Source organism: Helianthus annuus, chromosome 17 (assembly GCF_002127325.2).
Source record: "Helianthus annuus cultivar XRQ/B chromosome 17, HanXRQr2.0-SUNRISE, whole genome shotgun sequence".
NCBI lineage: Eukaryota > Viridiplantae > Streptophyta > Magnoliopsida > Asterales > Asteraceae > Helianthus > Helianthus annuus.
Window position 1 is genome coordinate 57,204,875 of NC_035449.2, and position 22,830 is coordinate 57,227,704.

At 40.8% G+C, this 22,830-nt stretch overlaps 1 protein-coding gene and 1 long non-coding RNA gene across 10 annotated transcripts; both read right to left on the reverse strand.

The window, feature by feature from the left end:
• Positions 1-6,589: 6,589 nt before the first annotated feature.
• On the reverse strand, positions 6,590-11,676 carry LOC110923415. 8 transcript variants are annotated; one of them, XR_002584064.2, is made up of 5 exons: positions 11,278-11,673; positions 10,548-10,960; positions 10,378-10,439; positions 10,133-10,168; positions 6,590-6,640 (listed from the first exon to the last, which is right to left on the reverse strand). It is a non-coding gene; the product is annotated as an uncharacterized LOC110923415 (long non-coding RNA). The 8 variants fall into 8 exon arrangements; XR_002584068.2 differs by having other exon boundaries at positions 6,601-6,640; positions 10,354-10,439; positions 11,278-11,676; XR_002584065.2 differs by lacking the exon at positions 6,590-6,640 and adding an exon at positions 7,200-7,257 and having other exon boundaries at positions 11,278-11,674.
• A 3,413-nt stretch (positions 11,677-15,089) lies between these two features.
• Positions 15,090-17,718, reverse strand: LOC110922161. Of its 2 annotated transcripts, none has more exons than XM_022166474.2 (5): positions 17,587-17,718; positions 16,858-17,025; positions 16,487-16,727; positions 16,085-16,408; positions 15,090-15,316 (listed from the first exon to the last, which is right to left on the reverse strand). In XM_022166474.2, exons 2-5 carry the CDS (start codon positions 17,021-17,023, stop codon positions 15,130-15,132), a joined length of 918 nt encoding a protein of 305 aa, XP_022022166.1. In that variant the 5' UTR covers positions 17,024-17,025; positions 17,587-17,718; the 3' UTR covers positions 15,090-15,129. The 2 variants fall into 2 exon arrangements, with proteins under 2 accessions (XP_022022166.1, XP_022022167.1); XM_022166475.2 differs by lacking the exon at positions 15,090-15,316 and adding an exon at positions 15,317-15,942.
• Positions 17,719-22,830: the final 5,112 nt, after the last annotated feature.

Sequence of the window (22,830 nt, forward strand, 5' to 3'; positions counted from 1 at the left end):
TTGATCATGGCAACGAACACGTATTCCAATAGCAGCCCAAAGCAAACAGTTAAACAAATAGCCAAGTGTCCGGCCCAATCAGTTGGGCCTGTAATAGTAAAAGTCCAATAGCAAACAGTCCACAAATCAAATTATTGGGCCCGTGGCAGTGAAGGCCCAAACAGTGTGCGTGTAAATGGTGGTCTCGAGTCGCAACCGGCGATCTCGAGTCGCAACCGAGGATTACGAGTCATATCAGGAGATTACGAGTCGCAACAGTAGGTTGCGAGTCGCAATGGCTGGTCTCGGTTCATCATGGTCCGGTTACGAGTCGCAACGGGACTCGCAACCATGGTCTCGGCTGGTGCTGTTGTGGTTTCGAGTCGTGACCACGAGGTTTCGACTCGCAATCTGAGTCGCAACCGTGTGTCGTGTGTGTGTAACTGGTTTCCATAATTCCTGCATTGACTCATCCGTGATTCTAGCAAACATCTAAGGCAGTTTCACAATTCAGATCAATTAACAGTTTTTAACAATTTCATAACATCTTTCAAGCATGTTCATATCATCAGTTCATATATTCGACCTTAGTTCACAATAATTACATAAACCTAACCCGTAATCTAATTATATACCCGAATTCTAGATCAACCATGCCTTCCCCTAAACATGTTTGCACATTAGAATCATCACAGCCGATTACAAGCACAAGTATACAAACCGATCCAGGGTTACAACAAGAACAATTAGAAACATACCATTCGGTTATCATGCATTCATACAACATATAACCAAATACAAAATATCATCAATCGATCCAACTAGCATGTGATCCGGTTACTAACAAAATCATATAAACACGTCATCATGAACATCATACTAACCGAGATGGGAAGAGAGGAATTCAGATTCAAAAGCTTCGAAGGGTGTTCGGCAGTCTTCGGTTCCGAGCCGAGAGAGAGAGAGAGAGCTTGGTGTTTGTGTGTGTTCTTGGTTGCCAAGATTGTGAAAACAAAACCCTAATGAGATACATGTACGTATGGAAAGGAAGTGGGCCGAAACCCCACTTGGGCTATCTCATGGTCTCGAGTCCACTAAATGGACCGAGTGGGTTTGTGTTCGGTTGGGCATTCGGTTCTAGTAGTAACATACACATTCTTATGAAATTATATAGCACATAACATTCGATCACACAACTTAATCACATAATTCACATTAGTTCAATGGTTACACGTAATGTACAAGACGGTAAAGTTCGAGTTGTCACATTATCCCCAACTAATTGGAAATTTCGTCCCGAAATTTGGTATGCACTCACTGAGGAAGCTAGGTAAGTTATAGCGTTCACTGGTTTTCCTGGGGTGTCACATCCTCCCCCCGTTGATCTGGAATTTCGTCCCGAAATTCCGAAGTAGTAGCTTCAGCCTCAGTAGTGGTAGCATTGGTTTCGAATAACTGGGGGTACTTTTCTGTCATCCTGTCTTCGCGTTCCCAGGTGTACTCTGGGCCACGTTTGGAGTTCCAACGAACTCGGACAAGAGGGATTCTCTTGTGTTTGAGGACCTTCACATCCCGGTCCGTGATTTCCACTGGTTCCTCGACGAACTGCAACCGCTCGTCGATAGTGAGTTCCTTAAAAGGAATGATGAGGTTTTCATCTGATAGGCACTTCTTTAAGTTCGATACATGAAAGACATTGTGAACTGCCCCGAGTTCAGTTGGTAGGTTCAACTTGTAGGCTACCTTGCCAATCTTTTCTATGATTTCAAATGGTCCGACATATCGCGGATTTAGTTTGCCCCGTTTGCCAAAACGAACCACACCCTTCCAGGGTGAAACTTTCAATAAAACCCGGTCCCCGACCTCAAATTCCAATGGCTTTCTACGCTTGTCCGCGTAGGCTTTCTGACGGTCGCGTGCTGCCGCCATGCGTTGTCGTATCTGTGCGATCTTTTCTGTGGCGTCCACTACAATCTCTGGACCCGTAATCTGGCTATCCCCCACCTCTGCCCAGCAGAGGGGTGACCGGCATTTACGCCCGTACAATGCCTCGAATGGAGCGGCTTGAATGCTGGTGTGATAACTATTATTATACGAGAACTCCACCAAAGGGAGGTGCTTTTCCCAGCCGTTGCCGAAATCTATAACGCATGCCCGAAGCATGTCTTCGAGTGTTTGAATCGTTCGCTCAGACTGCCCATCCGTCTGAGGGTGGTATGCTGTGCTCATGTCTAACCTTGAGCCGAAAGATTTATGCATTGCTTGCCATAGTTCTGACGTGAATCGTGCGTCGCGATCCGAAATGATAGATGTGGGCACCCCGTGCCTCGAAACAACTTCTTTAAGATAGACGTCTGCAAGAGTGGAGAACTTATCCGTTTCCTTTATAGGTAGGAAGTGTGCAGACTTGGTGAGTCGATCCACGATCACCCATATGGTATCATTTCCCCGCTGGGATCTGGGTAAGCCTGTAACGAAATCCATGGAAATTTCTTCCCATTTCCATTGAGGTATCTTAGGCTGTTGAAGTAGGCCAGCTGGTTTCTGATATTCAACCTTGACCCTCGCACAGGTCAAGCATTTTCCAACGTACGTAGCAATGTGGGCCTTCATACTAGGCCACCAATAAGTAGTGCTGATGTCGTGGTACATTTTATCCGACCCTGGATGTACCGAATAGCGGGACTTGTGTGCTTCGTCCATCACAAGTTCGCGTAGACCGCCATAAAGAGGGACCCAAATCCGGCCCGTTACATAGTAGGCGCCGTCTGCCTTTTGTTCCATCTGTTGTCGTGAGCTGCGTAAGGCTTCAGCCTTGACGTTTTCGGGCTTCAGTGCTCCTGTCTGAGCAGCTCGTATCTGTGCAGGAAGGCTAGACTGAATCGTAAGCTGTAGCGCTCGCACGCGCCGAGGTAAAGTGTCTTTCCGACTGAGGGCATCAGCCACAACATTGGCTTTGCCTGGATGGTACTTGATAGCGCATTCATAATCGTTTAGTAACTCGACCCATCGTCGTTGACGCATATTCAAATCCTTCTGCTTAAGAATATGCTCGAGACTCCTGTGATCGGTGTAAATCGTGCACCTGGTACCGTACAGGTAGTGTCACCATATCTTAAGCGCGAAAACGACAGCTCCCAGCTCTAAATCGTGCGTCGTGTAGTTCCTTTCATGAATCTTGAGTTGACGAGAGGCATAAGCAATAACCTTGTCGCGCTGCATTAACACACATCCAAGTCCCCGAATGGATGCATCACAATAAACCACGAAGTCGTCTGTGCCCTCTGGCAATGAGAGAATAGGTGCGCTGCAAAGCCTATCCTTTAAGTGCTGAAAAGCAGTCTCCTGGGGCTCTCCCCAGCGATAGGTGACACCCTTCTGTGTCAGTAGCGTAAGCGGCTGAGCAATCTTCGAGAAATCCTTGATAAACCGTCTGTAATATCCTGCCAAACCCAAGAATTGGCGTATTTCCGTTGGCGTTCGTGGCGCAGGCCAGTTTCTGATCGAGTCTACCTTGGATGGATCGACATGGATCCCATCCTTGTTCACTACGTGGCCTAGAAAATGGACTTCACGAAGCCAGAAGTCGCATTTAGAAAGCTTAGCGTACAGCTGTTCCTTCCGAAGAAGTTCCAATATCAGGCGAAGATGCTGCTCGTGTTCCTCCTGACTCTTGGAGTAAATCAGGATGTCGTCGATGAATACTATGACGAACTTGTCGAGATAGGGTTTGCACACCCTGTTCATAAGATCCATAAATACAGCAGGCGCGTTCGTTAACCCGAATGGCATGACGAGAAACTCGTAGTGACCGTAACGAGTTCTGAAGGCTGTCTTGGAGACGTCCTCATCCCGGACTCTCAGCTGATGATACCCTGACCTTAAGTCTATCTTCGAATAGTAACACGACCCTTGCAACTGGTCGAATAAGTCGTCGATGCGCGGAAGAGGATAACGGTTCTTCACCGTCACCTTGTTGAGTTCACGGTAGTCGATGCACATCCTGAACGTACCGTCTTTCTTTTTCACGAAAAGTACTGGAGCTCCCCAAGGCGAAAAGCTTGGACGAATGAAACCCTTTTCCAAGAGTTCCTGCAGTTGCTTTGACAATTCCTCCAATTCCGATGGAGCTAGACGATATGGTGCGCGAGCTATGGGTGCTGCTCTTGGAGCGAGCTCGATCTGAAATTCGACCTGACGATGAGGCGGTAAGCCAGGTAAGTCTTCAGGGAACACCTGAGGGTAATCACGTACAATTGGAATGTCTTCCAATTTCTTTTCCTTTGCTGAGGCGTCTGTAACGAGTGCCAGAATGGCAGTGTGCCCCTTACGTAAGCATTTCTGAGCCTTCAAGAAAGAGATGATGCCGACCACTGCACCACTCTTGTCACCTTGAACTTCGAGAGGTTCCTGACCCGAACGAGGAATGCGAATAATCTTCTCGCTGCATAAGATTTCTGCCTGGTGTTGGGATAACCAGTCCATCCCAATCACGACGTCGAAGCTACCCAAAACTATGGGAATGAGATCGATAGAGAAGGCTTGACCAGCAAGGATAAGATCACAACCCTGAACTACGTGCGTGGCTTCTAGACTTTTACCGTTAGCTAATTCTACTACATGTTTGGTGGGTAAAAGTGTTGGTGCACGTTTTAGCAGTTGACACATTTTCACAGACATATAGCTTGTATCCGCACCCGAATCAAACAAAACAGTAACGTATATATTGTCAAGGAGAAACTTACCCATGACAACGTTGGGATCGTTCACTGCGTCTCCTCTTCCCAAAACGAAAGCTCGACCTCTTGCCTCGTTGCCATTATTGTTGTTGTTCCCGCCGTTGTTGTTCCCGTTGCCCTGGTTATTGTTGTTGCGATTCTGGTTCAATTGAGGGCAATCGCGTTTGAAGTGACCTTCAGCCCCACACTGGAAACATCCCCGGTTTCCACGCTGTGGCTGCTGTTGCTGCTGCTGGTTCTGTGGAGCTGGTTGCTGAGGCTGCTGATTCTGATTCGCAGGACGAGGGCTCCTACAATCTTTGGCCTCGTGGCCCATCTTAAGACACCTTTGACAACGACCCTTGTTACACGGGCCGTGGTGATGCCTGTTGCAGTTGTGGCACCTGGGTTGACTACCCTGATATCTTCCCCGTCTATGACTACCAGAGGATTGCTGACCAGGACTCTGGAAGTGGTCAGTCTTCTGTTGCTGAGCTTGAGACTGAACGGATGCTGAACCTTTACTAGAATCTCCATCCCATTTTCTTTTACTGTCACCAGAGGTAGCAGGAATAACTGAGGTGGTGACGTTAGCAGTAGCATTAACACGCTTGGGCAGTTTATTCTGGTCCACTGCCTGATCAGTGATACGGTGAGCGAGGCGTTGGATTTCCTGGATGTTTTCGAGGTTAGCCGACGTCACGTGGCTCTGAATTTCTGGCGCCAATCCCTTGAGATACAACTCAATGCGCTTGTATGGAGGGTCCACCATAGTGGGACACAGAACGGCCAGCTCGTTCGACCGTTTAGTATACGCTTCGATCTCTGACCCAACCATCTTCAGATTATACAGCTCGTCTTCCAGCTTGTGAATGTCTTCATGCGTGCAGTACTCACGCTTGATGAGTTCCTTAAAATCGTTCCATGGGGTGGCGTTAGCAGCTGCCAACCCTAAGATCTGGACTTGGGCGTTCCACCAAGTCAATGCTATTCCTTCCAACGTATCGGTGGCAAACTTGACCTTGCGAGCCTCAGGGCACTCGCACATTTCGAATACAGATTCTAGCTTTTCAAACCAATGGAGGAGTCCCACTGCCCCCTCTGTGCCACTGAAGGAGTTTGGACGACAGTCCATGAAGTTCTTAAAAGTGCAAACTGGCTGCTGCGCGTGTTGACCTATTGTGTACGAATAGGACGAAGTTAAATACTAGAGTTAATGTAGGATCTAAAGATCCTAGTGTGTGCCTATACTGCAGGATATACTACCTGCTTGAGCTGCTGCAACTGCCGCAGCAACTTGAGCTTGAACAAGAGCCTCTAGCTGGGCTTGTGTCATGTTGATTCGTCCAGACATGATCTTCATTGTAACAAGTAGCATACGTAAGAATGGTTCGCGAATAGGGCGATGACAGAAAAGTGTATGCACGTAGGGTTTCTCATGCTATAGTATCATGTGTATCTAAACGTAATGCGAGCAAAGTTCTAAACAGTTCTAGCAAACAGGCAATAAACATAAACCTTATTACCTAGGATGTCGAGTCTTGCACGTGGAGCGAAGCGTCGTTGTGGATCGTTGAGAGCACTGTTCTGGTTATAGTCCGGTTTTAATAAAAACGTTTTCCCATATTAAAACCAAGTTCTCTATAACCAATGGCTCTGATACCAATCTGTCACACCCCCAAAACCCACCCGCGGAGTACCACCGCTTGGGAGCGTGACTGACCAGGATCAAGCCATCAATCATATCAAACATAGCATTTAATATAAAAGTAAATAATGTAAATCATCACGACATGATTGATGTTTCAAAACCACACATCGTTTAAGTAGCGGAAGCATAGTATGTAATCTCAAAATAATTATAAGTTCGAATAACGTTCATGAATCCAAATCCCACAACGACCTGCTCCTCCCTGTGCAAGCTCCATAAAATACCTAAGGTCCTGCAAGGCATGCAGCAAATAATCAACAACTAGTTGAGCGAGTTCACAGAAAGTAAGTTCATAGCATAGTGTATAAATATGACTAGTGGGGGCTTCCCATACTAGTGTGTACTAAAGGTGGGGGCTTCCCATATTTATCCTGGCTAATGAGGGCTTCTCATTAACGGTACTTACTAGACTAACTTCCGACCATGTGTTCTTCTTTACCGAGAACAGGAAAACGTACAGGGTCACGTAGGCTTTACGTGACGTGCCCTTCCCCGAGGACAGTGGTACGCGTGGGGGCTACGTAGGCTTTACGCAGCGTGGCCTTCCGACCTGGAAGCCAGTAGATGGTATTGGGTTACGTAGGCTTTACGTAACGTGTCCTCCCGACCCGGGAGACATATGGCAATTTTACTGGGTTACGTAGGCTTTACGTAACGTGTCCTGACTAACCTGAGGACGATGGTCTATAGTCTAGAGAATGCGTAAGTACGAGTAACTCTTTCAATAATAACATATCCAACCCAATTCCCAACCCGGGAATCCCATGCCTCGGCTGTGTGAACTCACCTTGGTTTGCTCGGCAGATACACAAATAAAAGACTCTTGAACTAAGGGTGGTCAACCACGTCCTAACAGGGTTACCACACAAGTCAGGTTCGTATAAAACACGTAGGTTACTAACACGTATTGATCATGGCAACGAACACGTATTCCAATAGCAGCCCAAAGCAAACAGTTAAACAAATAGCCAAGTGTCCGGCCCAATCAGTTGGGCCTGTAATAGTAAAAGTCCAATAGCAAACAGTCCACAAATCAAATTATTGGGCCCGTGGCAGTGAAGGCCCAAACAGTGTGCGTGTAAATGGTGGTCTCGAGTCGCAACCGGCGATCTCGAGTCGCAACCGAGGATTACGAGTCATATCAGGAGATTACGAGTCGCAACAGTAGGTTGCGAGTCGCAATGGCTGGTCTCGGTTCATCATGGTCCGGTTACGAGTCGCAACGGGACTCGCAACCATGGTCTCGGCTGGTGCTGTTGTGGTTTCGAGTCGTGACCACGAGGTTTTGACTCGCAATCTGAGTCGCAACCGTGTGTCGTGTGTGTGTAACTGGTTTCCATAATTCCTGCATTGACTCATCCGTGATTCTAGCAAACATCTAAGGCAGTTTCACAATTCAGATCAATTAACAGTTTTTAACAATTTCATAACATCTTTCAAGCATGTTCATATCATCAGTTCATATATTCGACCTTAGTTCACAATAATTACATAAACCTAACCCGTAATCTAATTATATACCCGAATTCTAGATCAACCATGCCTTCCCCTAAACATGTTTGCACATTAGAATCATCACAGCCGATTACAAGCACAAGTATACAAACCGATCCAGGGTTACAACAAGAACAATTAGAAACATACCATTCGGTTATCATGCATTCATACAACATATAACCAAATACAAAATATCATCAATCGATCCAACTAGCATGTGATCCGGTTACTAACAAAATCATATAAACACGTCATCATGAACATCATACTAACCGAGATGGGAAGAGAGGAATTCAGATTCAAAAGCTTCGAAGGGTGTTCGGCAGTCTTCGGTTCCGAGCCGAGAGAGAGAGAGAGCTTGGTGTTTGTGTGTGTTCTTGGTTGCCAAGATTGTGAAAACAAAACCCTAATGAGATACATGTACGTATGGAAAGGAAGTGGGCCGAAACCCCACTTGGGCTATCTCATGGTCTCGAGTCCACTAAATGGACCGAGTGGGTTTGTGTTCGGTTGGGCATTCGGTTCTAGTAGTAACATACACATTCTTATGAAATTATATAGCACATAACATTCGATCACACAACTTAATCACATAATTCACATTAGTTCAATGGTTACACGTAATGTACGAGACGGTAAAGTTCGAGTTGTCACATTATCCCCAACTAATTGGAAATTTCGTCCCGAAATTTGGTATGCACTCACTGAGGAAGCTAGGTAAGTTATAGCGTTCACTGGTTTTCCTGGGGTGTCACAAGTATGATGGTTGGTCTTTTGATATCACCCCTAACATACGCCTCTCGCAACTCTCTTGGACAATTTTTCCACTCGATATGTGTACAATCGATACTACCGAGCATCCCGAGAAAATGCCATCTAGACTCATGTGTGGCGTAAATACGTGAGATGTCGTGGCTCGTCGGTTTACGTAAAAACTCTTTACCATACAAGTTAATGACCGCGTTGAAAAAATTCACGTTAAGTTCTGGACGCCATAGCTAGGTATTCATCATATTGATCGGGAGGGTTACCTGTCGCTAGTTGGCGAATGGCGGACGTGCATTTTTGTATCGGCGTGAAACTTGGTTTGCCCCTCGCATTGTAAGGTTCTTGAAACCATTCCTCGCTTGCTTCGATGTCTCCAGCAATCTTTAAAAATAATTCTTTGGGTAAACAAAACAAATCTCTAAACGTTTCGGCATTTTAGAGCGGATTTTCCACAAAATAATCATTCATTAACACTTCGTTGGCACGTATATAATCACGGTCTACCATCTTCTTCTTTGGGCGGGACGAACTAGTATCAAGTTCGTTATACACCGACACAAAATATTTTAGCATCTCATTGTCGGAAGACGACTCGGTATCGCTATCGCTAGACATCGGAAACGTCGAATCCGTAGGAAACTCCATTTGAGAAAGATGTAGATTGTGTGAAATGTGTTTATGTTTTGGTGTGTGTGAAATGGTTAAAAATGGGGATATATATAGATAAAAGGTTTAAAGGTTTTTTTTAATAAGTTTACCGTTAGAAAAAGGCATCAAACAACGGTCAAAAAGCATCAAACCAACGTTCGAATTCATCAAGTTCAACGCGTGATTCCTTCCACGCGTTATAATAGGGGTGGTGGCGGTGTGCTATTGTTGTTTCACGCGTGGTGGGACGTCCATAACGGACCGCCCCCACTCCCCTAAAAAACTTGGATTAGGTGGCAATTGAGGTTTTAGGTAAACTGGTCTTCTTTAATGAAAAAAATTATATTATTTTATATACTGATGGAGAGGGTGAAACCCTAGCATTAAAGTGTTTATATTATGGGTTTATGTTGCGTTTTAGGCGGTTATATGTTTTGAATGTGATAACTATGAGAAATTGTGGTTTTACAGGTTAATCGCTTAAATCGGTAAAGTTAAAGTGCTTGGAGGTGAGTTGAACACCCGAGGATGATAATCAAGGTAAAATATGTTCATCGGGATTTGTTTCGGGTCGGAAGGTAGTTTAGAGGCAAGGGAAACGCGAAAGAATAAAGTTCGTGGGCCTCTTAGTCCTTTTGTGTAAGTTAAAGAAGTAAAGGAAAGGATTGCAAGAATCCCGCCGTAGGCTACGGTGGGAGTTCTGTAACCTACGATTAGCCATGGGTTTGAGAAAAGAATCAGAAGTTATACGCCGTAGGACCATAATAATGCATGTTATTAATATAGTTACATAAATGTGTACAGTGCTTACTTATTATTTAAGAGATGCTCCATATTTGCTTTGGACCTGACAAGAATACAAACCAGCGGATTAGTAAAGGACCTTCATCTCTTTAGAGTTAATTGAACTCATAATAGCCAAGCGACAAACCCATGATCAGTTTTCTTATAATATCAAATAAGAAGATTGTAAACATAAAACGTAATTTATACATAATACATGCAATTAAGTTCCCAAAGTTAAGATTATACCCAAATAAACTTAAAGAAGCTTACTGGCCGATTGATGTGAAATTCAGTTGCCTCTGCCACGGGCTTTCAAGGTACTCTTCATGTGTCTGCATAAAATAAAATGTAAAAATGAGCTCATTTGAGCATGTTTATACTAATAAACAAAGAATAAAAAGATACCAAATCAAGAATATCATCATTACTAACAACATTACCATGTCGGCTTCTTTCTACAAACATATCCCACCTATCATAAATCGAAGAATCATCGCTGCCAATATCCACATCATCACATAGAGCTTCTCCGGTATCTTGAGGTAACTCATGAAACAAATGCATAAAAAACAAATAATATATGACAAAAACTAATTATTAAGAACTCAAATATAGAGTAGTTAATCATAAATCCATTTCCCAGAAACATACATTTCAATGGAAGACTTAAACATAAAATTAATCACTTGAATATGTGTAATAGCATATTGTAACCTATGTCGTGTTAGCTATCAACATGTAGGCATATGATCACAACTCACAAGTACCAGAATCACCTTAGATACCCAAAGGCATTTCATCGAGCATGTGGTATGCACATATTAAATCCAATGTAGTAACATATTAAATCCACCTATTGGAATACAACAACAAACACCATTAAATTTAAGCAAATATGCAAAGATGAATTGTAGAGATTATATGAGAAAAAGTCATCAATACTTCAGTTGATGAAAATGCAGAATCAGATATTCAGATCCTCAAATAACCAGATCGAAATTCTATACAAACACTTGAAATCAAACTAATAAACAGTTAATATTATTCCGAAGTTAGATCGTAATAACCGCCGTGATTTGTGAAATAATTTCAGATCTACAAACGTGATTTTGTATGTAAACATTACGAAATTCATATGAAATTGAGGAAGAAAAAGTAGCAGAAAGATACCTTGATGAATTGAGATGTTGAGAATGAAATGAATGGATCGCTTGTTCAAATATAGCTTTGAGAGAGAGAGAGAGAGAGAGCAGGTTTGAAATTTGAGAGAGATTTTGTGTCGAATGTTGTTGTTGTGATGGTGAAAGGATGATAAATAGGGTGGGGATATTTGAATCAAACTCTAGGTTTTCTCACTGGCGTCTTCTTCTCCATTTTTCACCGACGTGGATGATGTCATACCTGGAAGAGGGGATTTGAGGGATCTAGATTTGAGGGAGAGATGCATTGAATATATGGTTTGAATTTTGAATGTGGAGCCTGAATGATTTATCTTATATATGTGGAGACAGAATTTTGAATTTTGAATGTGATAGAGGTTTTGAATTTTGAATGTGGGGCAGAGCTTTGAAACTTGTATGTGGGCAGAGCTTTGCCCTTTTGTATATGGGCAGAGCTTTGAAAGTATAGATGTGGGCAGAGCTTTGCCCTTTTGTATATGGGCAGAGCTTTGAAAGTATAGATGTAGGCCAGAGCTTTGAATTTGAATGTGAAGCAGAGGTTTGAAAATTAAAGTGATTTTATATATTAAGCTTTATGATGCAATAATAATATAAGAAAAACATTGTTGGACAGCCTCTATAGCTGCCAACTCAGCTTTTCTTAGGTCAGCTCTAGTCTCCTTTTACAAGATTATTGATTATAAATTTTTAAATTTTAATTTTGATTTATTAGTTTAAATATTTTAACTAAATATTTTCATTTTTGATTTATTAATTTAGTCATTTCAGGTGAAATGACAAATATGCTCTCACATGACCAGATTTAAGAAAAAAAAATTTGACTGGGTTAGGCTTAAATGACAAGGCGTGCAACAATTTTCCCTATAAAGGGAAAACCTGTCAAATACGTTGAAAAGAACACCGCATGAAAAAGGGTATCAAGATAAATGACAAAACTTGTAATTTTTAAAAAAAAAAGCTAACGGGGTTAAGTTAGTATCAGATCACTAAAGGAAAATACGTTAAAAGTTGGGATTATCTGTAAACATTTCCAGAGTTAGGATTAATCAGTTTCCCTTAATTAAAGAATCACTTAACCATAATTGTTAATGATGTAAACCAACTTAAATCAATTGTCCTAGTGTTTAAATTAGTTTTTAGTATCTTCCCAACCATTTTAATTGGCGTTTTTATTAAACGAAATCTAGGGATAAACGTTCAAGTGCCAGTATTAGTTCCGGATAATACGAGTGTCTCAATAACCTGGTCACCCAGTGATAGGACCTGTTGTCGAGTTCCATTACATAAACCATTCTTTTGATCAATATTTCTTGATAATGTCACTGGAACACTGAACTTTGGTAATTACCAATGATTTGGCAAGCCTAAAAATATAACTCCATTTAGGATATCCGGTGAGTATAGACTTGTATCAAAATTCTTATGAAGATATTCTATCCTTAAACCAGTTTATTACACGAGTCTAATAACATTATAAGTGTTTTCAAAGCACGGAAGTAAACCGGTTTTCAAATATCGGATTAACCCATTCTTTACCATTTTTATTATTATAATATTAAATTATAATTTATTTAATAGACGTTTTAAACATATAGTAAAAATTCATTGCGTTGCAGCGCTTGTTATAAAACTGTGTTGAGTAATAGCAATACTATACCATTGTCAGCGACCACCAACACCGGAAAAGCTCGTAAAAACAAAATAAATAAAAACGGGAAAAAATAACGCCGAGCGAATGGCAGACGTAAAATCTCTGAATCACGCACGCTTGTTGCTGAGAAATTAAACCGAAACGTAAAACATAGAAAAAAATAACTAAGTCCATACAGGACTCTTGTGTTGGACGAACTTGTCAAACGCAGAAAAATAGATGTGATGCGATGGGCCAGTCAAACGCGGAAAAAATATACAAAAAAATGTTAGAACCCTACACGCACGTTGCGGTGCGTTAACTCGCAAAATTTAGAACGAAACGAAAAACTTGGGAAAGATGAAAAGTATGGTGGGTCAAAATTGAAAATAAAAAAGAGTTGGGATTAAATTGCAAAAGATGAAAAACTTTGGTTTAAAAGTAAAAAAACAAAGGGTCTAAATTGCAAAATTGAAGTTATTTATTAATTTTAGATAAAAATAAGGATAAAAATAAGATATTTATATATTAGTTATTAATTAATATTAATATTAAAAAAAATTTATTAAACAAATATAAATAAAATTTATGAGGTTAAAGGAGAGAATGACATGTGGCATTATTTGAAATCTTTTATTATAAGTTAGATTTCTCATGCTTAAAAAACTCTGCAAAATCTATTTTTAAAATTGCCTTATTTTTAAAGTCATTTAATTTACATTGTTTTCTTTAATAATGAATAAAATAGGAAAGAGTTAATTACTGTTTTCGTCCCTGTGGTTTGCCAAAAATAACTATTTCAGTCCATTAGTTTAAAAATTACGATTGCAGTCCCTGTGGTTTCACTTTCGTAACTATTTCAGTCCACCTCGTAACCATTTCAGTCCATGTACTTAACAGACCACAGGGACTGAAATGGTTACGAAAGTGAAACCACAGGGACTGAAATTGTTACGAAAGTGAAACCACAAGGTCTGAACTCGCAATTTTTAAACTAATGGACTGAAATAATGATTTTTGACAAACCACAGGGACGAAAACAGTAATTAGGTGCGGGCCCAAACGGGTTTCTTCCCCAAAACAGTTCCACCACAAACCAGTGGAGGCCCAAATTGGTTTGAAACCGGTTTGGGTTTGAGACACAACACGATTTGTGCACCTCTAGCTCTAGCCTCTAGGTCAAAACGTTTCCAAACGGCCAGGACCGAAAGTTGGGTAATTACAAGTACGTCAAAATGGTTCTGAATGGTATGGGCCGGCCTAAAACATTTTTATGTTCCATAATAAACAGTATATTAAGTTTACATGTATAATTAGAAAATGTTATTTTTCATTAAAAACTATGGGGCTGTTTGGTAGCCTCTTAATGACCATTCAGATGCTACCTCTTAATGGTTTAAAACCTCTGAATGAATAAGAGGTAACCTCAAGTCTGAATGGTTAAGAGGTAACCTCTGAATGGTAAATCATCACATGTCACATTCTTCTACCTTCTCATTGGTAAAATTCTTAATGGTTCCATTAAGAGGTAGCCTCTTAATGACCATCTTATAAAAAAACAAGAAACGTTCTTATTTATTTACTTTGCTTCCGATTATTATTTGCTAGTCATCTTCAAAGAAAACTGTTTATTTCTTCTTTATCGTAAATAATAAATGTGATAGCAAATAACCAACACTCTTGTTTCACCGTCTTAGTAGTTTTTGTGCGGCAGTGAATGCGATGGTCGGAAGATAGTTGTGACAACACCGACACTGGCCGCCAAGTGGTGGTGATGACACATTTTCAGTGATGGGTTCATGGTGGTCATGACTGGCATGCAAGTCCATCCATTTTACTCCTGTTTACGAGCCTTATGATTTATGACCGTTTCTTCATTTTTAGTGTCTCATGTGGATTAGTTCACTGATTTAGTCGTGAACCCATCACACCTAGAACGTATCGAAATTTACCCCCAACTAACCCATATTGCTAAAATTGCTCTAAGTTAAACATGCTTAAAATCGGAGTTTGTTGATAGCTTATGGCTTTTGATAGTACTGTATGATAGCAATCATGGTTGTGAAGATGGGTTTCAAAGTGAGAAGGAATAAATGATAACAAGAACACATGGCATGTTGAAGACTAGACTCTGTTATTGAAATTTTTTTTTTTTCAATTCTCTCCATTTTATCATCACAATGTGGTTCCTTGAGAGTTCCGGTTGGGTTCTCACTGTTGGGTATCACGATGGTGAACTGGAACTGAGAACACTATGGTACGGGCCGTACTGGGGTTGGAGTACAGGCCATACACCAATACACGGACATTGCAGCGGCTACTGCTGTTAAGGGCTGCGGCGGTCAACAGCGGCGCAAAGCTGCTGGCAGTGTTGACTTTGGTAGCGGTTCTGGGATTGCTAACCGGAAATGATGCACACCAACAAACACTTTCTCACGCATAGATAATCAGATAAGAAAACGAACACAAGTATTTTACGTGGCTCAATCTAATCTGACCTATGTCAACGATGCAACTAGTGGGTATTTCTATTATTCAGTGCTCACCTTGGTTTTAAAAAGCGCGTCTGAGGCTTTTTCGCTCAGCGCCTTGTGTCATTACAAGGATCAGTCAGGCTGAGGCGTGAGGCGCAGCTTCTGGGGCTTTTTCGCTCAGCGCCTTGTGTAATTACAAGAAGCGCAGATTTTAGGGGTTTTTTGGGGGCTTTTTGGCCTGAGGCGCGCGCCTCATGTATCTGAGGCGTTTTAATGCAGAAAAATGTTGTACCTTGGGTTTTTTGACTTGTACATGCAAGTAAAATGGTATAAAAGCCTTATTTATAGCTGCTATATTTTGGTTAAAGGAAGCTAGAAACCTATGGGATATATATAAATAAATTATATAAACACCTTGCGCCTCGGGTACGAAAAGCCCTCCGCTTTTGCGCTTTGCGCCTCAATTTTAGACCTTGTCGCTTTTGTGTGCCTATCGCTTTTCAAAACCAAGGTGCTCACAAGCTCACACAGAGTTCCAAAGGCCCACCATCTATATATAATAAATAGATTAGGGTTACACAACATTAAAGCATTTCAAAATGTAGACACTTTGGATTTCAGATATCCATAAAGCCCTTGCAAGCTTTCTTGATTTTACAAATCCCCCAAAAAGTATACATAGATGGTCTTACTAGTTATGATGTTTGCTTCTTTTCTTCTCCCTTTTCCTCTTTTTATCAACAGACTTGTCTCTTGATTTGTGCTTACTGCAACGATGCTTGCTTCTTTTGGCCCTTTTCTCTCTTTCTTCACAAGACTCCTCGTCTGAAGATGAGTTTGACTTTGACTTGAGATTACGAGGCTTTTCGGGACCAAGAATGGCACGATTGTTATCGCCATTTTCTCTGTACCCCGTGTCGTTAGGGCTTTCAAGATGCGTTTTCCCTTTAGAATCAGGGAGGTATGGGCCCGTCTCATCCATCCTGGACCCAACGGTACCCCTACCCCGTTTCGCCCTGCCATAATCAAACAAGTTGATTGGTCAATACGTTGATACACACACACACAGACGTGCAGAGCACAAGAGATAGTACCTTGAGTGCAAGAATTCTTCAATCTCATCATCCTTTAGTTCGCCTTCAATTGCACTTTTGCTTGATGAGCATACAGACGTATGTTTCCTTTCATAATCCTCAATCCTAGAACTTGTGCTCCTTTTGGAGTCACTAACACCATTATATGCACCTCGTTTCTCGTATTTCTTAAACCTGTTATCCAATTCTTTTTCCTTTTCGCGTGCTCGCCACATCTCATTTACTTCCACTGCTCGATTCGCTGGAAAGAATCATTCAAATTCAGACCACAAATAGATGCACAAATCACAAATGTATCATATAACATAGAAATAAACAACGTAAGCCAACCAAAACAGCAAGTGATCTATAACATCATCAATATAACTTACACTGTTGCACACCAAGAACCGTTGCAGTGAGAAACCGTGAATTCGGCCTGCCCCTTACATTAGGACGAAGATACGCATCTATTCCATCTCTTGCAGCTTCCCGCCTCAATTCCGCTGCCTCTTTCATCAGAATAGCAGCAATTCTATTTTCCGTCTCCAGATCCATCTCTGATCATGTATATTACATCAAGGACCATACAGTTATCAGCTTACAACACAATGTAGCATACAGACACACGCCATCAGGGATATACGTACGCATCACAAAGCCTAACGGTTTATCTATCACATGTAAAACAGACATTGTGCGCGTAATAAAAACGATCCAGGCATATAAATTTAACTTTTAGGTCAAGCATTCATCTTGCATCAATATATTTCATCTTGTTATTATAAATATAATCAACAAAACTCATTCAATTGATCAATTGAAGATTAACAACAGTAACAGAGAATATAAAGCAGAAACACCCTATCAGCTAATAACAATAATAATAATAATAATCAACAAACTACCACCTAACCCTAATCCACACGCATGACGCAACTACTGAAATACTTTTCAATCAAATTCGTAACAAATTTGTGTTAGATTTATCAAGTAAAACATCGATTATAGAGGATAAAAAACGATGTGTTTTGTAAACCCTAATTGCTAAGATCTTTTGGACTTTATATAAGAATAGAAAAGTAGGATGATAAACAGAGAGGAATAGATAGATAGATTACCTGAAAGGAAGAAATAGCGAGTTAATAACGGTGGCCGGAAGCGAGGGTATGCAGAGGGGGCAACCGGCAACGAACAAGATTTCACAGAGATTTAACGGGGATGGGTATTTAGGTCTTTTGCTTTTATTTTTTACTCACTCCGTATTTGCTGAATAGATCGGGTTCAAACTTTAAACCGGTTCGGGTTGGTTGATAAAAAGTCTAAACCATTCGTGTTATATCGGTTCTAACCAATGTTTTTAAAACCGGTAAATACCGGCCGGTTATACTGGTATTACTGTTTTCAGATGTAAATCCGGTCCGAAATACCCCGGTAAGTAGGAGAAACGACGTAGACTTTGTACCGCCGGTAAAATCCGGTATACCGGTTTGAACGATTATACCGGTACCGTCTCAGATATGTTTTTGGGTTGAGATTTTACTTTTTATCGTCCCACCTCCATGTTTACTCTTAGCTTTAACCTAACAACTTTTAATATTTTATCTCTATCGATCAAAATGCAAAACTTGCTTTATCACTCCATCATTCGTGACTTGTTCCATTTAATATTTTATCTCCATCGATCAAAATTCAAAACTTGCTTCATCACTCCATCATTAGTGACTTGTTCCAGACTTCCATCACCCCATTGTTCGTTCCAGATTTCCATTTTAATCCAATTTTGGATTATTTTTTGAGTTAATGTTGTAATTTATGAAATTAAACAATTTACTAGTCGACCCGGTAGAACCGCCCGTCCCAACCGGTTCAACTGGTTAATCCATTTTTGTGCCTAGTCCTGTATGATTAAAAACCGGATTTTAAAACATTGGTTCTAACAAAACAAACTCTTTCTAACACATACACTGATACACAGCCTAATCTAACGCAACTTTTCATTAAAAAAATAATTTCTCTCTCTTCCACATACATAACCCAAATTACACATACATAGCCTAATCTAACGCAACTTTTCACTAAAAAAACTCTCTCTTACACATAAACAACCTAATCCAATTCAACTTTTCACAACCCAAATTACATCAATTTTTTATTAAATAATTATAGTTTTCTTTAAAGAACACAATTCAATATTAGAAAAGACAAAAAATTGTATTTTAATATCAAACAAACAACTGGTTGCAACCTATGGTTGTTCTATCAAATTGGTTGAGGAATTCAATTAAATTTATTTTTTTAATTTACAAATGAGTTTTGTCTTTTTGTGATACGTGGCAAACAATTGAAAAAAATGATCACCATAGTGGATAGTCTTAGCGACACCATCGCTAAGGAAGGAACGAAAAGGCTACCACTGATGAGAGCGAGGAGAGATAAAGCGACGGAGATCTTCTGGTCAGCGAAATAGGCATGGATTAATGGGTTTTTTTTTGGGTCGGATAGAAACAAGATACACAAATGATTTGTTGGGATTGAACCCTACCAAAGGAACAGATAATAAAAGCCAAAACTGGATCACAGCAGTAGATTCAGAATAAGCAGATGTTTGGTTGCAAGTCTCTCCCCTTGAAAGTGGTTTCAACATCTGCTGACCTCCTACCTGCTGATCATGCAATCTGCTGACCTACAACTGCTGACCAAGACAAAGTCTGATAGAAGAACTAAAGCTCTGCTGCTCAATCTACTGCCTTGGATCAAGCACTGCTGATCATGACAAGTACTGCTGGGTTCACAGCAGTGGAAGGATGCGGCAGCAGTTTATATTTGGTTTATGCATTGAAATGTAATATCAGTAGTTAGCATAGCAGTGTTTGTATAGATCAGAGGTTAGAGTTTGTTAGGAGGTTATATGTCACTTTCATGGTGACGTCAGCTTTGATGCTCAGTGGTTTGCAAGTGCCTATAAATAGAACAGTACTCTGTATTGCAGGTCAAAATACTGCTGTCAAGACTAACATTGCAGGTCAATCAGAGGATTCATCACCAAACTATGGATATGAAATCATCATTCCTCAAAAGTCTGCTTCAAAAGGGAGAGCATCAGTTGTTCAAAACAGTTGTCAAAGCTCAACCACTGCTACCTCAACAGTTGTTGACCAAAGTAGCCCCTTAACCCCTGCTTCCACCTCATCAAACACTGCTGACAAAAGTCCCCAAATAGTGGATCAAAGTCAGCAGATGTCCACACCTTTACCTCCAATGCCTCCACCTTTTGAAGTCACTGCTGGGTCATCAAAGTCACCAGCAGTGGTTAGCTCAGATGATACACATCTGCAGCCTTCACCACAAAATGCCATCATTCCATACCAAGGAGAGCTAATCTTCTTGAAATCTCATCCACCAGATCAAATCATTGGCAACATCAATGAAGGGGTGCTCACAAGAAAGTAGTCCCAAAACATTTGTCTTTTTACTGGCTTCCTATCACTCCATCAGCCAGTCAAGTACCAAGAGGCACTAAAAGACAACAGCTGGGTAGAGGCCATGCAAGAAGAGCTCCAACAGTTCAGAAGACAACAAGTATGGGAGCTTGTTCCACTGCCAGAGAATATAAGTCCTATTGGCACAAAGTGGGTCTTCAAAAACAAAACTGATGAAAGGGGCATTGTTGTCAAGAATAAAGCCAGGCTTGTGGTTCAAGGCTACAGACAAGAAGAGGGAATTGATTATGATGAAACATTTGCTCCTGTTGCAAGACTTGAAGCAATCAAACTCTTTCTGGCCTTTGCTGTCAACCACAATATCAAGGTGTACCAAATGGATATAAAATGTGCATTCCTCTATGGTAAGATTCAAGAAGAGGTATATGTCTGTCAACCTCCAGGTTTTGAGGATCCATTTTATCCAGATCATGTCTACAAGCTAAACAAAGCTTTGTATGGCTTGAAACAAGCACCCAGAGCCTGGTATGAAACTCTTTCCACCTTTTTACTTTCCATTGGTTTCACCAGAGGCAGGATTGATAAAACACTGTTTTTAAAATGGAGAGGAAAGGATTTGATGATTGTCCAGATTTATGTGGATGACATCATTTTTGGAAGCACATGTAATAAAATGTGTGAAGAGTTCAGGCAACTCATGACAGTTGAGTTTGAAATGAGTGCAATGGGTGAACTCTAGTGCTTTCTTGGTCTCCAAGTAAGGCAGCTGCAAAATGGCACTTTCATCCATCAAGGCAAATATGCAAAAGAACTTTTAAAGAAATTTGATATGGATGATTGTAAGCCATGTAGTACACCCAATGCAACCAATAAATTGATCATGTCTGAAGAAAAGGATGATTTGGTTGATCAGACCTTATATAGAAGCATGATTGGGTCTTTATTGTACCTAACTGCATCTAGACCAGATATCATATTTGCAACATGTGTCTGTGCAAGATCCCAATCATCCCCTAGAAAGTCAAACCTTATTGCTGTAAAAAGGATATTCAGATACCTCAAAGGTGCTCCCACACTAGGTATCTGGTATCCAGCTGATGGTAAAATTGAGTTTTTAGGTTTCTCAGATAGTGATTTTGCTGGATGTGATAAAACAAGGAAGTCCACTTCAGGAGGGTGCCAATTCCTAGGCAATTGCTTAGTGTCTTGGCAAAGCAAAAAGCAAGCAGCTGTTTCCACATCCACTGCTGAGGCGGAATACATAGCTGCTGCAAGCTGTACAGCCCAACTGCTCTGGCTTCAAAATCAGTTACTTGATTTTGGTATCACTGCCTTGAAGACACTACTCATGTTGGACAGCCAGGCAGCAGAAAATATCATCAAAAATCCAGTTTCCCATTCAACCACCAAACATATCGACATCAGACATCACTTTGTGAGGGATTGCTATGAAAAAGGTTTGATTTCTCTGCATCATGTTCCAACTAAGGATCAGCTGGCAGATGTGCTAACTAAAGCATTAGACACATCTACCTTTGAAAGCTTGATCTCTAGGATTGGTATGCTCAACATGGAATAACAGGCAAAATCCTGTTTTTCTATGAATAAAAGCATTAAAATGTTTTCAGAAAATCAAAAATCCATCCTTAAAAATAGCTAAAAATGAATTTTTCATTAAAGTCCTAAAAGTCTTCCATAACCACTGATGGGTTCAAAAGTCTGTGCTGCTACAAAAGTCTGTCCATTGCTGAAAGTCATCCCCTGCTCTCATTTTCTTTGGTTAACCATTGATGGTCAAAATCAGTGATGCATCCACTGCTGAGCTATCTACTGATGGTAAAAAGCATCCACTATCCTCCATTTCCATTACAACTACTGCCTTCACCAGTTGTTTTCACTACCTGTACTGTTTAAAAGTACTTAGGGGTCAGACCTTTTGTAACTGCTGCCACGTCAGCATTCACTCTTCCTCTATATAACCCCCTTTTCAACACCCAAACAGGGTTTCACTGTCGAATTGAATTCTCAAAAATTCTCCTCTCAAAGCAGTTTCCATCACATTTCGTCAAATCTCTCCACAATCTCATCTTCGATCCTCATCTTCAAAATGACAAAATCGAAATCATCCGTAAAAGCTTCAAAAGGGGCCTCTCAAAAGGCTACCTCCACCGAAATCCCACACAAACCATCTCATAATCTACTGGGTCTTCTCACAAAACCCGGTACCATCGACACATTTGATTCCATCCTCGATCTGCTCAACGCCTCAAAGTACAAAACTTTGTTAACCGCCGATGCACCGATTTACCTGCAAACTCAGAGAGAGTTTTGGAAAAATTGCATCCTTGAAAAACAAGGAGAAGATATCATAGCCATTACCTCCACTCTGCAGAAGAAAGCAGTCCGAATAACACCGCAATCCATATCTGAAGTCTTTTAACTCGATGATCTGCAAGGTAAAGATTCTTTCCCTAAAAACGAGTTAAAAACTGACTTCATTGAGAGAGGGTATGCAGACACAATGAAGAGGGACACCTTACAAAAAGGTTTCTTCCCTTCTGCAACCAGATTTTTATTTTATACCCTTCTCATGTGTGTTTCAAACAAAACCACCTCCTTTAATGAAATACCAATGAAAATTCAAAACTTGGGGTATGTTATTTTACAAGGAGAAAATCTTAACTATTCCAAGGCAATTTTCAATGATTTGGTTAAAAATGTTGAAACAAAATCATTCTTACTGTTTCCAAGATTCTTAAGTTATTATTTTGAGAAAAAGTTCAGTAAGGATGATATTGCGGTAATAAACCAAGGTGAATCTTTTCAAATAAACAACTTAACTGCTGAAACATTTTCAAGAATGTTAGCACCTTGTAAAACACAAGCAGAGGTGCCTGAGCAAACTTTAGCAGCAAACACTGC